Source organism: Parus major, chromosome 6 (genome assembly GCF_001522545.3).
Source record: "Parus major isolate Abel chromosome 6, Parus_major1.1, whole genome shotgun sequence".
NCBI classification, from domain to species: Eukaryota; Metazoa; Chordata; class Aves; order Passeriformes; family Paridae; genus Parus; species Parus major.
This window is the reverse complement of record NC_031775.1, coordinates 9,031,674-9,049,232: the sequence shown is the minus strand read 5'-3', so window position 1 is coordinate 9,049,232 and position 17,559 is coordinate 9,031,674. Positions and strand designations below refer to the sequence as shown.

General features: G+C 35.8%; 1 protein-coding gene across 1 annotated transcript in view; it reads right to left on the bottom strand.

The window, feature by feature from the left end:
• KCNMA1 (potassium calcium-activated channel subfamily M alpha 1) overlaps positions 1-17,559 on the bottom strand; it is a 255,043-nt gene that overhangs the window by 98,607 nt on the left and 138,877 nt on the right. Inside the window, exons 17-19 of the mRNA XM_033515702.1 lie at positions 12,023-12,109; positions 7,216-7,292; positions 3,689-3,697 (exon numbers count right to left, since the gene is read on the bottom strand). Coding sequence (XP_033371593.1) covers positions 3,689-3,697; positions 7,216-7,292; positions 12,023-12,109 — 173 coding nt within the window. The remainder of the gene's footprint in view (positions 1-3,688; positions 3,698-7,215; positions 7,293-12,022; positions 12,110-17,559) is intronic.

Sequence of the window (17,559 nt, the reverse complement as noted above, 5' to 3'; positions counted from 1 at the left end):
TTTTGTATCATTTTCATCCGACTTAGACCAATAAAGTTGGAAATTTAAGGCCTTCTCTTCAATAGGGGAAGGACATGATGGCGTTTCTCAAAAGCAATGCCCTTCAGGGACTGTTTTTAACTAGTATTGTCAGTTGTTCTGGAGATCATGCATCATTTGAATATTTCACATCATTAACATGCAGGAAACAGGCTTGGACCTGGAAATATAAGTAGCAGAAAGGACTTGCCATAAGGGTTTTAACCAGTATATAAGCAACTGCATATCAGAGCAATAACTTTTGGAAAGAAAACATGCTGTTACTCTTCATTCCTTTTATACAGTCAGTTACATTCACACCAAATACAATACTTATTTTAAATAAAACAAAACACATATTATTAGTAGGGATGACTAGTGACAAGATCAAAGACAGGACAGAAATGATTTTAAATGGTTCAGCCACACACATACCATTGTCAATAAAACTTCCATAAACATTAACAGAAAATGGGAATCAGCAGAGAGACAGGGGGACCTTAAGAACAGCCTCTGGGTGTGTGTTAAATTTATCTGACACCTGTAGAACCTGCATAAGAATCAACTCATTTCTATTCCTAGATGCGTTATAAATGTTGAATAGAATTGTAATTTGATACTGGTGAAAACAGTGGTTGGGACATAAAGGAAACTACTTCCCTATTTTCAATTGTATAATAAATAGGAAAAAAAAAAAGGAACAACAGATCCTTCTACTTAATATGATGATAATCACATAACATTTGTAAAACTAATCAGTAAAGCTATCAGGGAAAGTTTTTATGGACATTAAGTTAAGACTGCTTAAATCATTTATAAAGGCACATATGAACTACTCATTAAGAGCAAAAGGAGAGCAAATTTTCTTTAAATTACTTCTCAAGTAAATAAATACTTCTAGAAACTTTTAGATGCAATTTTTCTCAGAAGGCAGTAGCCTTCCATTATCTAAAAGAAAGGATAGTTCCCCAGATGTCTAAGCTTCTTACGATACCTTGCTTTCTGATCTCAAAAAGTCAAAAAGTCCAGTTAAAATGTGTAGATTGTCTGGATCTGAAGTGTTACTTAAAGTTCACTAACAGTAATGGGAAATATTTCCAGCTGCAAAAATAAGCAAAGGAAACTGCAGATTATTCTCTACCTAAAATGTCAAGGAACAGCTCCCTTTTTTTTTTTTTTTTTTTTTTTTTTTTTTTTTTTTTAAAGAAAGCAGAACAAAATATTCTTTCTCTCCTGATTTTTTGTAAACCATAGGCTGTACCCCATCCTGGTACTGCTCCCATCACTGCGGCGCTTTTCCCGGGCTCAGCGGAGCCACAGTAGAGCTCCGAGGACATCTAGTGGCTCTCTCTCAGGCAGCAGCTGCTTAGAGCAGGGACGGGAGGTTTCCTGACCACCCAAAGCTATGAAAAGGTATAAAAAGGTCCCAAAACACTTCAGAATTGAAATGCACGATGTTATTTCAATTCATCAAGTTCTCATGATCCAAACTATGAGTGATAAATCATCAGCATTAAAGGGCGACCGGAGCGATGTGACCCCGGTCAGCAATGCTGGTTAGCATCATGAGACTGAAACACAGACAGGACTTCCCCCAGCACAGTTTCAGGTTCCTGAAAAATACAGCAGCCTACCTTACACTGTTTGTGAGAATTTATTAACCCTAACACAACAGGCAAACCTATCTCTCCATTATTAAATTTTTACAAGACAACTTTAAGACTAGCAAGTGAGCGTGTTCACTCTCTTGCCATTTTTTGCCGTCAAAGACAACCGGTTACTTGTTTGCTCCAATTCACATGGTGCTGTTCTAGGTCAAAACTGTAAAAACTGCAGGAGATCTGAGTGGACATCTTGCCCTATTTTAGCAAATATAAGAATGACTTGAGGTTTTGATGTAATGGCACATTTATAGACCAATTCACTTTCATTTTCAAATCTGATCATGACCTTTTCTTCATTACCTTACAGAAGACTCTCAGCCAATGTACTCTCAAAGCAAACTGCATTTCTAAACAAACTTCAGCTATTGGGGAAATGGAAAAAAAAAACAAAACAAAACTACATGACCTTTTCTTTTCTCGTTCTTTCACAGTGTGAAGGACTCCCTTACTTGTTTATTTATTACCACTTAAACAAATTTCTTTAGTTCAGAAAGGTCTCAGTATAAGAACATATTTTAAATAAATACATTGCTTCAGATAAATCCAGATTACTTCCAGTATTTGGCCTCAATTTCATCCACAGAAATTAATTTATTTCTTTTATTGTTGATCCTTATCATGCTGACCTGTTTCACAATCTGCTTTTTCCTGCTGTTTCATCTTTCTGCTGCGTCATTCTATTGGCTAAAAATAGATGTTTGGAGAAATTTCTGTTCTCTCTTTGAACATTCTCTTCCACAACAGGATCTCAGTCCTTTAGTGTAGTTTGCAGGCACCACAATAAAATAAATAGTAAATAATGATAATCGTAATGCAGGCCACCATGATTTCAAGAAAGCCAGACTTTATCAAGAGAATAAATTATTCCTTGATTCTTTGCAAGATTCTACAGTGTGTAGATCTAAGAGGTGAAAACTATCTCAATCCTGATTAAGACCTGAAGTGTTTTCATGCAATACATTCGGAATATGTGTTAAAATGTTGAAGTTTCATGCCCTCCTTTACTCAGAAAAGCAGCAGTTTCGCTGTAAAGTTACAGCCTCAATCTGGCACAGCAACACTGCACTGCAGCTAAGAGATACTTGATCCCCCTTGCTCTTTGAAAGAACAAGCCCATATAATCCAAACACTGCCCTACAACCAGTACATTTCTTTGAAGCATTTGTATTTCTAAGCAGCAAATTCTTTCCATGTCCCAAATGCTGTATTTACCATGAGTGTACACACAAAGTGGCTGATGAGAGCCTTCATAGATTCTGAACACTTTTAAGTGGTATGACCTGGATTGACATGAAATGGTCCATAAAGCTCATATTCAATATATAATAATACTGTTAAACTTTACAGCTAAGGTCCTGAAAAATCAGTGTGTGCCTCCTTATGTAACTAATGTCAAAACCAGCAAGCTCAGGAAAGTAATCACTGCAGCTTGTTTCCTGGAAGATATCTCTGGGTTTATACATTAGAAACCACGCTTTGTCTGGCTTTCCCCCATAACTCCTTTTTTTTCTGTCCATTGGTGAGAAAATAGTTAGATAAGGACAGTAAAAGACTGGCTGTGCTACTCTTCATGTCAGCTGTGCAGTGGAAAGGACAAAGTACAGAAAAACTAAACGGGGACCTGACAATTGAATTGTATTTAACCAGGCAAAGAGTGCTCCGGTGGCAATTATCCCAGCCTCACCAATATCCCTAAAAATTAAAGAGATATCTCTACAATAATTTCAAGGAAATGCTATTGCCAAGATCTCATTTCCATTTAGGGACAAAAAATAAGCTTGTGGAAAAAAGGGGCAAATAGGTGGAAGAAGGGGAAACTGCTGTATTTTCTTCAACGTCACCCTAATCTCCATTGGTGTAAACGATGAGAAACTTGTGGGTATGACGTCACTGCTACATGCAACATAAATAAAGAAAAGAACCAAAATACTGAACAAAAATACTCTCTGCTAGAGAAAGACAGGTTGGACCGCACTCTGGGCTACAGGGAACCCATTTTTACTCACAATAGATCACTATCAGTGTGCAGTTAAAATATAGTAGGGGCCGTGTTCCAAGGCAGCAAGAGGAAAAATAAATCAAAAGTTTGTCAATTGTCATCGATTACAAGAAATTTCGTCAAACACATCAATGTACACATGATTTGTCCCCTCTGGGGTTCAACCCCCACCGTTCACAGCAAGCACTGTCACTGGAAAAAATATAGAGAGAATTAGACCATAGCTGTTGCACAAAATGAAAGAAACAGGAGGAATAGGTCATCCAGTTTAGAGATTTCGTCCCAAAATGGTTGCGTTCTATATAAATATATACATGTATCTGGCCTCTTGCTGCAAAAACTACAGTTAAATGGATAAGGAAAGAGATTTATAACATTAAAAAAAAATAACAATCTGCAAATAAAATTTCCACACAAGTATTTCTTTGGACAATATGCCATCAGCATTTATGTGTTATTCGGGGAGTGGGATGGGTAAGAAGAAAGGGATGGCAAAGAAACTGCAAAAGGAAAGCAGGATTACATGAATTATCCTTGGCCTTGTAGAAATGGACTGATCTGCCCTGAATTATTAATTTTAGGCCTAACAAGTTTGGACAAATGGCTATGTAGGTCAGACTCACGTTTAGACCCCGACAATACCCCAAGCTAATGTTCAGTGCAACCTCAAATACATTATTAAAGAACATGGGTTTTAAGCATTATGGGAAGCTGCATTAATTAAAGCCACCATAATTAAGTTTTCCATGTAAAGACAGTTTTTCACATTTCAACAGAATTCGACAGAATTTAATTCACCTGAATGTGTCAGTATCTTTATACACAACCTTTCCTTTCATCTTACATATTTTCCACATTCAGCTGCCTCTAATTACTATGTTACTTGCTCATTAAAGCATGTATTTGTCATAGAGAACTATACAGATGCATGTGTATTCAGTGTTGAAAATCAAACTGGCATAGTGACGTAGTACATGCTGACAGAGCAGTTGACAGTTTCCTAACGCAATAGAGAAAAAGTTTCCTCAATTTTTACTTCATTTTGGTTAGAACTGCATTTTTAAGACCAATGATTTGCATCATTTACAGATGGAGAACATACATAAGTTTTTTCAAAAGTGCTCAGTGATTTGAAAGCTAAAACATTTTATGTGAATAACAGACTGCACTAAAGACTTACCTTAAAAACAAACCTAAACCCAAAAAGCAGATTCCGTAAAAGGGATTTCAAAATTGTCAATAAAAATTGAGAAACAAAAATCAGTAATTACTATTGAAATTTTTAATTTAATTTTTTCTGCTGGCTGACAGCTCTTTAAAAGCAAAGTAATTGCCTTATTTCTAATACTTGTGAGCATGCTCCTCATTGAAAGCTGTTCTCAGCTCTACTACGAGCTGCCTGCTGTTGTGATATCTGTGACTCCCTGCATCTAAAAAACAGCAGGAGATAAGGCAGACTAAGGAGAGGGGAGACAAAAGGGAAATTTATAATTTTTAATTATATTTTAAATTTCATTCTGACTGACCATTATTCTTCACCTGACTCAGAGGATTCCCGCAGCGTTCAGTGCTCACTGCACCACCTCTGCCAGCCACCTCCTTCTTCTGCCTCACTAACTCAATCATTTTGTTTGTTCATCTGCCCAACACCCTTTCATCTACTGGACTGGTATGTGTGACCATGCCATTTGTAACCCTTCTGACTGCTGCTTACAGAAGTTGCTGCTTTTGCCTCTCCATGGCCCTACTGCTGGTAATATCCACTGTGTTGGCTGGGTCGTACCCTGCTTCCTCCCAGGTTTCAACATACTGAGATGGTTACCTTGATTCTCATTAATGTATAATAAAGGGCTCTTAACCTCTACAATGTGAGTTCCTGATTCCTATCTTCTAAGAGATGACAATGAAAAGTGTAGTTCTCACATTAAACTCAGAGATCTTTGGGATTTATTCTTTTTTTAAGCACAACATGTTTAAAAAGCATACACTATGTGAAGGAGAAGAAAATAGAAATAATTTTTTTTCTTACTGTTGTTTTTTGTTTGTTTTTTTTTTTCTGACAGAACCAGATAAAATGAAGCAGGTAACATATTTCTCTTTAACTGTTGAGTAATTTGGAAAAAAGATTTCATTTGAGAGTTACAGGCACCCTGAGGCATCTGTAACTGGCTTCACCAGAACTTACTCAGCAGACTCATTGGCTTTGGCAGCAGTTCAAAGGTCACATTCTCACATGGATAAACTGTTCTTGAACAATTTTTTTCCAATATGTTAGGCAATGCATACATTCCTTCCACATCAGGCATGCTTTCCATGTGCTTTGCTCTCCTTGTGGCTACTGGGAAGATAAATACCATTTTCTGTCAGTTCCAGCTGCTTTCTCCCTATCATACTATTGTTCCACACTCTTGGTGTTTTGGAGGAGAAGAGTTTTTTAAAAAACCTCCAGTGATATTTTTTTTCTTTTCAAAATGATCTTCAAGAGTTCATCCACTTCAGATGGTACTTCAGTACTCCAAAAGGCAGAGAATGTTCAGCTTAGGCTTTCTTCCATCCTCTGTAGTAGTGCACTGATAACACAGACTCAAGCTACAAATAAGAGAGCTTTTTCCATTCTAAAAGTAATGGTAAAATAGGCATGATCAAATTCTTCTGAGATCTTTCAATTTACCTAATCAGTACTTTTGAACTGAATGATCTTTTTATGGCAGAATACCATGGAAAGCACATAAATTTTTATATATTCAATGAGAAATTGATTCCTAAATAATTTTGCTATCAGTATTACAAATATGCATGGGTCAAACACATCTTTGTTCAAAGTGTGGTTGTGATAGTTCCTGAAATGGGTCATTTCAAAGTATATATGGGTAAAATGCTGATTGCTGCATATTTATAGAAATTCAGATGCAAAGTCCCATCTCCATTCAAAAACTCAATTATTTCTTCATGAAAAACTGTCCAAACAGTTTAAGAACTTAACCTTATAATAGCATTAGAGCTAAAAGGATATATGTAAGAGGCACTAATGTTTAATTTATTCCACACAACACTTTCCTCCAGTAAAACTGTTCATTTATTTCAACCAAAATTTATATAAATAGCTATATGATAAAATATAATCCCCTAGTTTCTTCTTTTGCAGAATCAGGTTCATCAAGACAGTTCTTAACTTTACAGAAAATGATTGAAATTACTGCATTTCTGCATGTTATGAATGAGAGAAAAACTTTAGTGTTGGCTAATTAAGTCAGAAACCTCCACAGTTAGGCTCTATCTTGACTTGATTCTTCAGTTTTTGTTAGCTTTGGACTTCAATTTACTTTTTAATGAAGACGCAGGTGTGAGTGATGTGAAATGTAATAAAAACACATGGAGTTCAGAAACCCAAATAGCACTTACTATGTTGCTGTGCATGTATTTCTTAGCTTTTCTGTACCATTGTGTAAAACACATAAATGCACGTGCAGGTATTCTTCAGGGCTGAACAGTTCACGAAAAGGAGAGGAAGGGAGGGATAGAAATATTACTTACGCCGTTTGCAGCCACATTTTTTTATCCTTTTTGGATCCGTGATGTCATCATGACAGGCCTTGCAGTAAAAATATGCCCTGGAGAGACAGAATGGAAAAAATGACACGTTTCTTAATCCATATAAATGAAATTAGTCCCATATTTCCTCTTGTTCCAGTGACCAATTAATGAAACATGCCAATGCTAATTTCCTTTAATCTTTGAAAAGGTTTGGACATTTAAAGCAGAAAATATTTACTGCAAGACCATCAGTTTCAAATATAAGGCTCCAAATTAGTATTTCTTTTAATATACTTTTATTTAAAAAGTAATTAGAAGAATTTATGATAATTATGCCACAGTGTATTAGTTCATTTGTTTTTCATCTTCGAAAAAAGAGCATCCAACGAACTTTGTCACAAAAAAAGAATTTTTTGTTATTATCAGCTATACCAGGGTGATTTTTTTTAAAGACTGTCTAGCACCCTGTGCCAGTTTTTCAGGTTGAACATTTGATTGTTACTGAATGATCAACATGGTACGCTGATCTTTAGTAAGGGCAGAAACAATGACCCTGGGAGCTATCAGGCCATCAGCCTCACCTCTGTGCCTGGAAAGATCATGGAACACATCCTCCCAGAAGCTGTGCTGTGGCTCATGGAGGACAGGCAGGTCATTCCAGACAGCCAGCACGGCTTCACCAAATCCTGCCTGCCCCACCAGCAGCTCTCTGTGGTGGTGTGACTACATCGGTGGGTAAGGAAGTGCTACAGATGTCATTTATCCAGACTCCTGTAAAGCTTTTGACATGGTCCCTCACAACATCCTTCTCTCCAGACTGGAGTGATGGGTTCCATGGGTGGATTAGGAATTGGTTGGATAGTCGTGGTGAATGGCTCAGAGTACCACCAGGCACTAGTAACAAGTGGCATCCCTCAGGGCTCTATACTGGGTCCAGTGTTATTTAATACATTCATTAATGACACAGAGGCATCAAGTGCACCCTCAGCAAATGTTCAGATGACACCAAGCTGAGTGGTGCTTTGGCCACACCTGAAACACAGAATATCATCCACAGGGACCTGGACAGGCTCAAGAATTGGGTCTTGAGAACACAAGTGGTTTAACAAGACCAAGTGCAGGGTCAAGGCAACTCCCAGTATCAATCCAGGGGATGAACAGATCCAGAGCAGCCCTGCTGAGGAGTATTTGGGGGTGATGGTGGAAGAGAGGCTGGACATGAGCCAGCAATGTGCACTCACAGCCCTGAAAGCCAAATGTGTCCTGGGCTGCATCCAAAGCCCCGTGGGCAGCAGGACAAGGGAGGGAACTCTGCCCCTCTGCTCCACTCTGGTGAGACACACCTGCAGTGTTGGGGCTCCCTAGCACAGGAAGGACATGGACCTGTTGGAGTGAGTCCAGAGGAGACCCCCTCTTAGACAGGTTAGAGAGATCTTGCAGGAAGGAGAACCTCTCCTAGAATGAAGGGCTGAGAGAATTGGGATTGCTCAGCCTGGAAGAGAGGAGGCTTCTGGGTGACCCAAGTGTGGCCTTTTAGTACCTGAAGGAAACTTAGAGGTAAGATGGGGCAAGAGTATTTACAAGGGCATGTAGAAACAGGACAAGGGAGAATGGGTTTACATTGAAAGAGGGAGGGTACATTTAGATTCAATATTAGGAAAAAGATCTTGTCTATGACGGTGGTGAGACACTGGAAGAGGTTGCATAGAGAAGCTGTGGCTTGCCCATGCCAGCACAAGAAGAAATAAAGAAGTGAGAAAGGATAAACTTTTAATTTCATATAAGATTTTCTAAAATTTCTGATTTAGTAAGTATGCATCACACTGAAACATACTTTTTAACCTGATGAATTTTCCCTGCCTTTGTCCCCACTCAGGATAGGTCAGCTCCCTGCCTATCTTCCCAACTCCCTCTTATTGCATATTTCTCAATATAATTTGGCAGTAAGAGGCAAAGCCCCCACTTTGCAACCACCCACATATTTTGCTGACAGTAAGATCGTTAAGATTGCTACTACAGTTGGGAGACCACTGAAACAAAACAATCTACAGTCCAAAATATGAAAAAAACCAAAACCAAACCAATATTAATACATAGCCTCTGTTTAAACACAGCCTTTGGCCCTGCAGCCAGGATGATTGCTATATTTCTTCTAGATTGACTATAGCATGGCCACTGCAGGTGGAACTATACTGGTGGTTAAGTGACCCATCAAGATAGCAGGCCTAGCATACAAAAGATGAAGCATATCAATGCTTCAAATTTAAATTGCAGAGAGACCTCACTGATGCTATTAAAACATTTCTAAAATCAATATAGCATGATGCTACCAATGGAATATGTAAGTCCTAAACACAGCACACTTTATTTCTCAAGGAAACTTCCAGGAAGATTACTCTTTCAGACTGTTAAATTGCCTTAGTATTTCCAAGATACAAAATGCAAAAGGAAAATGTTTTCTCTGAGCATGTATACTTTGCTGCAGAAATTTTCTGGTCTTTAAGATATTCACATTCCAGCAAAAAGAAAATAAACTATTTCCACGGAAATGAGAAGAAAATGTTTTTCAAACCATGAGTCAATGTCAAGATGTAAGCCAGGAGGAGAAAACTGCCTCAAAATTTACAATTTCTCTCCAATCCCTCTGTAAAGTCCCTTTATTAAACGAGAATCAACTACCACAAATAGTCCCTTCACAAAAGCTTCATAACATGAACTGGACATTGGTAATTTCTAGAGATCTGTTTCTGAAGTTCAGTGCAGGACAATTGTCCTAGAGGGTACCTTCAATCCTATGTCCAAAGTAAAGAACAAATACCTGAAGTGATTGCTGTAATAAAATTATTCTAGAAAACTGGGGTTTTCTGATGCTAGCACTAACATGTAAATGAATAAAGAATAATGAAGAAGCAATTCATATAGTTTGTATTATATTTAAACAGTCAAGATTCTATGTGAAGCTATTTACCTAGGCATAATTGTTTGTAGGTATAATTGCATCTTATGGGAAACTGCTCTTCTAAAGATGCAAAAGTGATTCCAACAGAAAGAGTAATTGAACATCATATGTTATATTTCACTGTGGGATATATAAATATGAATAACTTTAGCTTAAGGGAGCTGAAATGTCTTCATTAACAAAGCCAGAATAATTTAATTTGCATTTCAGGTATAAAACATGTTTAATTATGCTTTATTAAAAAATCATTTTTCCCCTCCAAAAGACCTCAATTTTAGAACATATTTCTGACTCTGATTCATAGCTCAAAGGGTGAAATTAACACTTTTCATAATTGGCTTTGTTAGTTGAAACACATCTGATAACCATTTACTTTGCACAGGGCAGCTAAGAAATGTGGCAAGGGAGGCAGGATATTTCTAAACACAGCCTTCTGCCAAAAGCCAGGCAGAACTGGGAATCTTGTTTCGTGCTCACTTTCAAATAAAACATGGCAGATGAATGATGTGAAAAATTTGTCTAAACTCCTTAATAACAGTTAACTTCTCCCTAACCTTAGCAGTTAAAAATACTACACCATTTTACTTCCAGTCTGAGAAAAAGTTAATTGGAGAGTGTAAAATGCCTTATAAATGAAAGAAAACTAGCAGGTCAGTAAAGCAGTGTGAAGACAGATCTGTATATTCAGAAAAGCAGCAGAGAGGAAAAGAACTGAATGCTGCAAGCAGAGTCCCTGAGGCAGTGCAGGGTGCTCCTGCTCCAGGGATGCTGCTACAGATGTGACAGGACAGGAGCTCCCTGCTCCGCATGTCTCACCTAGGCAGAAACTATCCTAGCCTTTTCAAGGAAAACAAAATTCAAGTTCTCTAATTTCATTGTTTTGGTGTTTTGATTTTCTTTAAGTATTCAGGGCAAGTATGCATAGTTAGGTATTATTTCACCATATTTAAACCTAAAAGGCTGGAAGTTAATAAAGGGTATAATTTGAATACTTTATAATTTTAAGTATAAGATTTAGCTAAAATACAAAACTTACAGAAAACATCAGTAAAAACCATGACTCATAACAAAGATACAAATTATGAGGAAGCACTCAGCTGCAAATATTCATTTTCTTTTTTTTTTTAATCATAGGGACATTGAATATTTTTCTTTGAAAAATTATTTGATCGTATCACTCTTTTGTTCCTTCCAAGCATACTATAATCCTAAAAAACATGAGTACCCATATTTGTTTCTCAACACAAGATCATAAAACTCCTTTTTGTTCATTCCAAATCTGGTAAAGCCAGGTACATTGAGCCTGTGAAGTTGTCTGCAATGGATATAATGCACTTTTCATGTTTGATTTATTATTATGAGGCCATAGAGTTTGTAGAACCATTAAAGAAAAATGACAAGAATATAAATATTATTTTGCTAATGCAGTTACAGAATGAACTCCATAGCTCACATCAAGAATTTGCTAAAGTCAGTGTAGACAAGAACTGCTCTAAAACCAAAAACTAACAGAACTGTCATCCCTGTCCTCCTCTCCCATCGTAATTCCTCTTAGATTCAATAACTATAGAGAAAACAAATGAAAATATTTCACATTTTCTAGGAGGGCTCAAAAACCCAGCTTCTTTATTTCTTTTTGTATCTGCTGCAAATTTAATTTCCTTGACATTTAGGACAGTAGTTAGAAAAACTACATGCACATGGGTGCTTCAAGAGTAACAACTCAACTCCCCCTCAGAATTTTTAAACAGCTAATAATGAAAATTAGGTGAAGCATTTACATGTAAAGAAAAAAACTGTAATTAAATATATTTGTTTTCTATTCAAAGGTAAAAATGCATGAATTACCTTTTTACTTCTTTGGCATCACTTGCAATGAAGAATCCTAAGGTACCTTCTTGAATCTTGACATGGTTTCCAGGATTGATTAATATACTGCTCAGTGAAACAAGAACAAAACCAACAAAAAAATAAGTTTATATTAATTTTAACTGAATCTTCCAAATTAGCTTTATTTGATTCTGTTATAGAGGACCCACTAGTTAGGAAAGACGGCAAGGAAATTTTAAGCCATTCTTCCTTGATATTTCCAATCAAATAACAGTTTCACATGCTTTTTACAAAAACTTTAGTTTGAGACAATAAAATGCCTCTGCCTATAATCACATCATCTAAGTGCTTACATGTGTTTTCTTATCTTTTTGCTTTAAATACAGACTACATAAAATCCTCTCAGAAATGTGAAGTGTGAAGTTGAGCATTGCTGTTTGCTTGCTCTGTCATGCAAAGTGGTGAGAAATCCACAATAAGGTGAAAAGGAAAGAACCATCAACCACCACTCAGTAACAACAAAAAATATCACAAAATTAAACCCTTTGATGTAAATTTTTTGCCAGTTTCTAGTGAAATAGAAAGTTAATGGGACCCCTATCTGGACATACAATGTTATTGTTTAAAATAATAAATACACACATACACTCAAGGGGAATGGTACAAGACAACCAGTCACGACAGCTGAAAAAACATAAAATGGATAGAAAATTTTTAAAACACTGCTATGTAGCCATGAAAGAACAAAAATAACCCAACCACCATGACAGAAGAGCCTTAGCTAACTTTGCAAAGGAACTGGTATCAACAAGTGAGGTATTCCACGTCTATGAAATATCTTCTTTATTTTCATAATAATTTAGGCTTTAGGTAAGGCGCTCTGCAAAGTACCAAGCTAAATATGAATATATAGATAGAGATAAATATAAGTATATTCTCCAGTAAGTTTTAATAATGTGTAATATATCCTGGCTTTTGACTCTCTCCAACTTAATATACCTTTTCAAAAGTTTTCTCCTTTTTGTATTTTATTAAAGTTTAGCTTTTCTAAGTCAAAATGTAGTAATGGTATGCATATGCAATTTAGAGTAAATAAAGACTACTAGGAATTTAAACACTTGTCCATCTAGAAAAAATTGATTTTAGGGAAGAGACATATATACAAAAATAAATAAAGCACAATGATGAACAGACATACGTTACTAAAATTTGATAGTCCAAAGTCTTTCATGCTATTGTTAGGAGGCAAAATGAATCTCAGTACATCTCTTATTCAATATGTTATTTATTCTCTATACATTAGGAATAAATTAGTATGACAACATAATATATCTGAAAGATTAATAATGTGCACATTGTTTTGTGTTATTCCACATGCCTGAGACATGCCTTCTAAGACAAGAATATGCAGGCCACAAAATAAAGTGCTCAAGAGTTCAGAAGTAAAAGGTTGGTCATGAAGTCGTATTTCAGCCCCCATTATGTAGATCTTATGATACAGTTTTAATTTAATACCCACAAACTCCTCCTTCCCACAATCTGAAACTTCATTCAGTGGTGTTTTACTGCCATTACTTCAGGCATGGCTTCATGTAATTTATCACTCCTTCAAATCAGCATCATATTTTTCTTCTGTGTTTTTCTGCAATGTTCATCACTATCACATGCAAAAGATTCACAAACACGTAATTTCTGTTACAGGAAGAATGAAGATATAGTATTACCCCATTTTGCAGAGGAGAGATTAAGTCACTAGAGATATAGTACTTATTAATTTGGGATGCCTACATCCCAACTTTTTCTAAGTGTTTAGCATTGCATAACTCCACTCTACACTTTCTAGAACTTTTGCTGTAAGAATGCTCAGTATTTCAAAAAGCCTAGCCTCTGACTCCCAAAATAATGAATATACTTAATAAGAGGTCAGCTAGAGAAGGTTTGGTTTAAATTATTCACTTCTCTCTCAGATAGCCTGGCCTGTGTAGGAGGCTGGAACAGAAATAAAATCTCAAAGAAAGCATCTACCCAGATATCCTTCCCTTTCCTTCATTCACAGTTTCAAGCTTTGCAACAAATAAAAAGGTGAGGAGAACTACAGGAACTGGAAGGTATCATCACAGAAAGCAGGTTCATCTCCACAGCACAATTTACTAGTATTTGCAAAAAATGAAATGTGAAGGTATAAATAACGTGTATTACACACACAGAAAAATGGGGTGAAATAAAGTTACACAGCTAAACTAGTATCATCCATCATCAACTAGTATCATTTAGTGTCATATCTAGTATTTCTTAGTGAATTGGGCCTAATGGCTGCAGTTGCAATGAAATGGAGTTTTAAAATGCAATTTTACAGAATCAAGATGGAATCAAATAGGAGAAGAGGGAAAAAACAAAACAAACTACCACATAAGAATTTCTTCATATGAAACCAGTTACTCAGGTCAAAACAGGTTGGAAAATTTTGCTTTCCTGCACAAGCTCTTGTCACTTGAACCCACAAAGTATTTACTAGTGCTTGCAGGGTGCTGTACTGGCCATCTTAGTCTCCACCTTTCCTCCTCTCTGCCTGCTAGCATGTAATAACCTGCCATTGCACTGAGAGCTTAACTGCTAAACTGAAAAAATCTTCTCTAGAGGTTAATCTAATGTATTTATTATACTGTTCCTTATAAAAGATGTGAGGTCTTGGGTTGGCTGTTTTTTTTAGGTACAAATGGGTACTGCTCTATCTGAAAAATACTTTTTATTTCCTCACTTGATTCTTAAGTGACATAAGTGTTACAGCTTTTCAGTGAAAACAGATGAACACATTTCTTTACATAGACCCAGGCTGTTTTTTTTTCCTTCTAGGATATAGATAAACTATACCAAAGAGTCAAAATCCTACCCAAACCTCAACAACCCAAACTCCACAATCTGAGCTAACCACTAGATATAGAAATGTTCACTTCTCATAATGAAACTTAAAATTTGATGAAGTAATAAGCAAATGAAGCAGTTCTTTTCAGATGCATGGAACATAGTCTTAAATTAGAAGTAACTGGCTTCATTTAAGATGCAAAGCATTGTGAGCATGATTTTGTATCTCAAGGTTTTCTGAGACACATTAAATCAATTCACATGGGTCAGTGCACAGACTTTATTTTTTTCAGATCTTAAACTTCATTCACATATACCTCTTTTCACAAATACAATGTATTTATAACCACAAAATATAGATGTGGTCACAGGTAATGTAGTATGAGGCCAGCAGCAAAATCTTCTGTTGGAAATGAAAATTAATTTGCCCCATCACTGCTACTGGTTAAGAGTTACAGCAAAAGCTGATAAAGCTTTGGGTGTATATACACACTGATATATAACCAGGGCAAAATCCTGAGCAATTTCTACTGAGCTCTATGGATATATTAAATATACTGCTTACTAAAGCTGCAACTGAATTATTTCTTATGACACTTGTAGTGTCATTAGCTGAAGTTATGCTTTGATAAGCACTCACTCTAATATTTACAGCAAGGGTAATGTTTTGAATTAAAATAGAATATAGGGAACAAACAGCACAGAGAAAAAAAAAAGTCTTCTGAGTATTCAAAGAAAAATGCATCCATCAGAGACACATGTGTTTTTTTCAATATGAAAAAATGCATATATATATATATCCCCATAGTTGAGAATATAAGTACATAGCAAAATAAATAGGAGTTTTAAAAGAGACAGCTTCAGCTGATGTCTCATTTTAATGTATCTCCAAGGCTGCAAAGGAAAAGGAAAAAAGGACAGAAACTCAAGAGGTTTAATACCAATAAATATAGCTAATCTGTATGCATTCTGTGCCACACATTAGAAAAAATATTACTGAAAATGACACTGATTTTTCAAAATACATGTTTTTATCTTAAAGCACAATTTGATTTTTTTATCTCCTAAATCAGCTCAGGAAACCAAGCAAGGAAGGCAAAGTACTTAGAAGCTTGTAAGATCTTGAACAAATTTTGTAATTTTATAACATTTCTAGTTTAGGTTACCTCAGAAAGTAATCAAGCAATAACAAACTCAAGAACATTTAGTCATAAATTTCTTTAACTATTCCAGTTCCAGAAATACATTCCTCAGGACAAAACCTTTCATGGAAGGGCTTACATGACTGCTTGCTTCTTCACACGTAACTGTTTAGGACACATGGCAGTTAAAACCATGTAAATTAAATATGATTTAATATGTTCAGTGGGAATTTTATTTACTTCACCACCATAAATTTATGAAAAGTCAGTTCCATTTCTTTTCGATAATATTACAATTAGGAAACCACTTGTGGAATAGAATATGCACTCTGGAAATCTTTGTTTTACACTTATCTGCAAAAGCTACCCCTTTGCTAAGAAAGATTCACTTGGTGAGTAACAGCAAGTGAAAATGTCCCACACTGAAAATGTGGAAATCACCCTTGAATTCAGTCAGACTTTTAGGAATCACAGACTGAATCACAGAATGGTTTATGTTCAAAGAGACCTTTTAAAATCATCTAATTACAACTCTCATGTCATGGTCAGGGATACTTTTCACAAGAACAGACTGTTCAAAGCCCCATCCAATCTGACACTCAACACTTAAAGCACATGAAAGAATCATCAATATTATCCACACAGCTGAAAATGAGTTCCCAGACTGACAGAAATATAAGCATGTGTAACACAAATGGAAATCAGTGCACATTTGAGATGCACAGTTTCAAAAAATGAAAAAAAATGAAAAAAATAGTTGAAACAAGGCCACAGAAATTCTAGACAAACATTTATGATTTTCTTTACACAGATTCTTCAATGAAAATTTCAGATAGGACATGATGACATAGATATCTGTTCATATTTCTCACTGTGTGCTAATTGTGATTGACATTTATTAGATTGTATCTTTCTGATGTTTTAAGTATACATGCTACCTTTAATAAAATACAGATACATGAAAATATCTGTTCATCCATTCTTATCTACCTGAAACTATTCCAGAACATGAACACTGCTCAATACAATTTTTGGCAGTGCATGAGTGACTGACTGCACAAGACACTAATATTCTGACCTAGCTAAAGCATACCATATTATATCTTCCTTTAAAGCACTAAAAGTAAGGTTTCCATCACTAATTGTATATATTCTATGTTTTTTGAACATAAATATATTTGATGGACAGCCTAATTGGAGACTTGAACTGTAAGACAATTTCTTAACTGGCAATTTGGGGTAGAACTAATTCCCTCCAGCTATTTATTTTTTATTTATTTCTGCTGCCAGGTGATTTTTGTCTCCTGCTTTCAAATATCATACATATTTCACTCAAATTATGTTTCTTGGTCTAAAACACCATTACAAAGCTAAAGAAAGCTGATATATTTTAATATATTTCAAGAATATTTAAAACATTACTTCCAATAATTTATCAGCATACAAAATATTTCAGTAGGAGATGGAAAATGTTTACTGTAGTTTTCTAGACTATTCAGCTATCTTCTAGGCGAACTACATGGAAAAAACAACCAGTCAGTGTCAGAGTCT